Source organism: Plasmodium cynomolgi, assembly GCF_000321355.1.
Source record: "Plasmodium cynomolgi strain B DNA, scaffold: 0118, whole genome shotgun sequence".
Taxonomy (NCBI): domain Eukaryota; phylum Apicomplexa; class Aconoidasida; order Haemosporida; family Plasmodiidae; genus Plasmodium; species Plasmodium cynomolgi.
The window spans coordinates 1-4,019 of record NW_004192730.1 but is presented as its reverse complement, the minus strand read 5'-3'; the positions used below and the strand labels follow the sequence as shown (position 1 = coordinate 4,019).

The window sequence follows — 4,019 nt, the reverse complement described above, 5'->3', positions numbered from 1 at the left end:
ATTTATATGTTATATATATATGAAAAACTCCTAATATGGGAGAGATTATTATATGAAATTCCCATATATAAGAAATTTTATTCATATTAATACTGGAATTATTTTTATAATTTATATTTCTATTTCATTCTACATATATTATAGAAATTTTATATAAGCAAAATACATTTGAATTTGTTTTTTGTTTGTAGTAGCTAGATAACTTTGCAATTTCTTTATATGATCTTATATATATAATAAAATATTGAATATATATAAGGATTATGAGTTACCGAATGGTATTTATTTTTATAATTATAATATATATTTATTTTATTTTGTTCATTCAATGTGATATATACGTAGTATTATATTAATACTTACAGATTCAATTATGTATAATTATTAATATTATTTGTTTTTGTAACTAAATAAAACTTAAATTAATTTATTTAAATTATTTTTTTTGCATTGTATTAAAATTTATTCAATTCGTTTAGCATATATAGATGATATTATATACAATATTTCTTCATATGATGTAATTATCCTTGGTTTATGAGATATTTTGCTTATATGTTTATAAATACATAAATTTTAATTTTATACCATGGATAGTTATTTTGTTCTCATAATAATATATAGGCTTCTTTACAAATTGTCATAAATTATGTTTGCGTTTCATTAAATTTTATTTAAAAGTAATTATTTAATGATATTGATCCAATATTTTTATTTTGTTTCCAATTCTTGATTTATATGCATTGTTGGTGCAAAAAAATATAAAACTCATAAAATTCTGTCTTAAAGTGAAATCATTAGGTGGGTAAGAACTTTTATTATTGTCACAAATTAATATTTTAATTTTTTTTGCGCTGCATTACAATATTTCAATGAAATGTACAATTCATTAATTATATTTTTAATTTAAAAATATATGCTTCATATGAGTGTAAAACCTGTTTTACATGTCATTATAATATCTTCCGTAAAATTATAAGTATGATTATTGATTGTAAATATTACAAACGAAAAGAAATTTCAATTATATTATAATTGAGCAATGAAAAAAATTAATTTAATATATGTTAAATAAGCGTTCAATTTTTTTCGGTCATTTATAGGGTTTCGCACAGTAAAAATTATTTAGTGCACCCTAAAACCTGAACCACTGCGAATTTGGTGGTATGCGCATGCCTTATTCAACTTTTCTTCTAACGTTGGAGTTTCTTCCTCCCCACCTATTGTTAACAATTTTTTTATGCACAAATGTGAAAGTCCGAGTACTTCTTCTTATTCCCTCCAAAATCATTTGTTAAATGAGGTGGCGCATCAGCATTTTCCTACCCATCCCGCGTGTTTACTTGCTAAATTTATATTTTTTTTGTTGGGGCCTCTCTCGCCCACGGCCTACAACTTATATTACCGTGGCGTATTTTTATACGAAGGGCACTTTTCTTTTACCCTCCCTTTATTATTTTTGAAAAACACGTAATATTTTTTGTGCATTATAATTTTATAATCCCACCCATTTACGTTTCATTTTGTTTTGAAACTTTAACTTCTTAGCAGAATGCATGGGGCTTAGCGGAGGAAGGTAGGTTGGCCCAGGCAGTGCACTATTTTTTTATCTGCGCAGGGAAATGATTTTTACGTATTTCGCGCAGGGATATTACTACGCATTATTTATATGCCATAACCATGCAGCATATTTTTTTACCATAACATATGCTGTCTCCGCTGCGCCCAAGTGCTGACGAGGCAAATGTAGCCCTTTCAGCAATTGTTTGCTATCGTAGAAAAGAAAAAAAAAACGAACCCTCCACAGTGCATACATATTATTACATATGTATATAATACCTGCTTGGGGGGTATGCTAATTTGTTCACTACAAAAATTAACATCACACTGCCCTGGAGAGAAACGAGAACTAGTCTCTCCAAGAGATACTAGCCTGATAGAAAAAAGGTCCTGAAGCATTTTCTGCAGAACACGCCGTATCTACATAAATATTTATACATATATTTTGCTCCCCGATTGACAATCTCAATACTAATTGGAAAATTTCTTAGAAAAAGAAGACCCTATTTTTTTTTCTCTCAAACAATTACAAATATTTTTACGTTCATACAAATCCGAAATTTTTATTATACTTAAAAATAAAAGAATGTTATATCAAATAAATGAAGATACATATATATGTACATTTTACGGCATATTGAATAACGTATTACTAGTTATTTTTTTTATTTCCCCTTAGTTATAATATAAAATATCCAAGGCTACTATTTAGGACGCAAAACGTGCTGAACAGTAAACAAAGTTAAAATAAGAACCGTAAACCTAAAAACATAAGCATAAACCTAAAACTAAACCTAGAACCTAAATATTAAAACCTAAACACTGAACCCTAAACCTTAAAATTAAACGCTGAATACTGAACCCTAAACCCTAACCCTAAAGATAAACCTAGAAAGTAATATAAAATAATAATGTTTACACGATTTGTCATACATTATTTGAATATTCTTATTATCACAAAATAATAATTATATTGAATATATAATATATTGTTATTATACATATAAGAATATTTTCGATTCATAAATAAATATTTATATTTTTTTTTAAGTAATTATAAATGAGATGGAACCTTCAGATGTGCATAAATACGTATGCTCTTATTTCCCCTTAATATCCCATTTAAATAAAACAGTTTTAATATTGCCACATTTTTTTTTAAAAAATATAGATATATATTTATGAAATATAAACATGGTATTATTTAATGTTATTATGCTTATCCTTATTTTTAGTATGAAAATATAAGATTATTTCCTACATTTGATGAAGTTTACAATATAAATCCCGAAATATATGAATCTAAATATAATTCGGAATGCGACTATATTAATGAACTTTTCGATAAGGAATATAATGGCAGAACTTTTAAAACTGCCTGCATAAAAATTGCAGATTTTATACAGTTTTATTTCTCAAACGAAAATGACTCGGATGATAATATAGATGCTTGTATATATTTAAACTATGTTATACATAAGGAAATCAGTGATTTTAATAAATCTTATGATAAAACTAAGGAATTTTACGACAAGTTGATAAAGAAATTTGAAGAAAAATCATTCATACTTCGTAAATATTGCAAGGAATCTATTCAACATTTAGATAAAAATATATATGAAAATGTGGGAAAATTGTACACACTCTATTCTATTTTTGAAAAATTCAAAATTACATATCCACAAAGAAAAACTGTGAAGAAATGGATAAATGTGTTTCCCTATTCAAAAATTACACACACGATTGCAGTGACTATATTAATAGTGCATTTTGTAACGCATTGTTAAATTTTCATATGTACGCCTATTCATATCTTTCTAAAAATAAGTTATGCACAGGAGAAATTTTACCATTTACATGGGAATTAAAAGGATATAAAGACCAAGAGAGAAGTTTCGACGAATCTGATTTTGCAGAAGAAATATCACAAAATAGCATATTTTTTGCGTTTTCGGTAATATTAGTGGTATTTGCTACTTCATTTATTTTGTATAAGGTTAATAATTATTTTATTTAATACATAAACATAATAAGTAAATTCATTTGTGACTTAATTGAAAATAAATATTGAGACAATATTCATACTTCTTTAAATGATTCTGTATTTTCCTTACATAGTTTACACCATTAGGTTCGTTCACACGTCTTAAAATTCATCAAAACAAAAAATATTCAAAAGAATTCAAGATAAAATACATCAAATATTTCGTAACAATGAGAATCATCAGAATGATTCCAATAATAACAAATTTAATTTGTCATATCATAAACAGAATTACCAATTAAGATAATAAAATAATTTAGATCTTTTATTGAAATCAAATAGAATAAACCAGAATTCTGTTAAAAATATAATTACGTATTAATACAAAAAAACTGTAAATGAAAAATATTAATGATCATATTGGTCTTACAAATAAAGTCAGCTATAATAATAATGAATAAATTATGCATATGTA

The 4,019-nt window shown here is 25.4% G+C and overlaps 1 protein-coding gene across 1 annotated transcript; it reads left to right on the top strand.

Annotated features, from left to right (window-relative positions):
• Positions 1-2,754: 2,754 nt before the first annotated feature.
• On the top strand, positions 2,755-3,347 carry PCYB_002420 (hypothetical protein; the record flags this gene model as incomplete). Its single annotated transcript, XM_004227663.1, has 2 exons — positions 2,755-2,769; positions 2,796-3,347. The coding sequence occupies 2 exons, from the start codon at positions 2,755-2,757 to the stop codon at positions 3,345-3,347; spliced, it is 567 nt and encodes a 188-aa protein (XP_004227711.1).
• Positions 3,348-4,019: the final 672 nt, after the last annotated feature.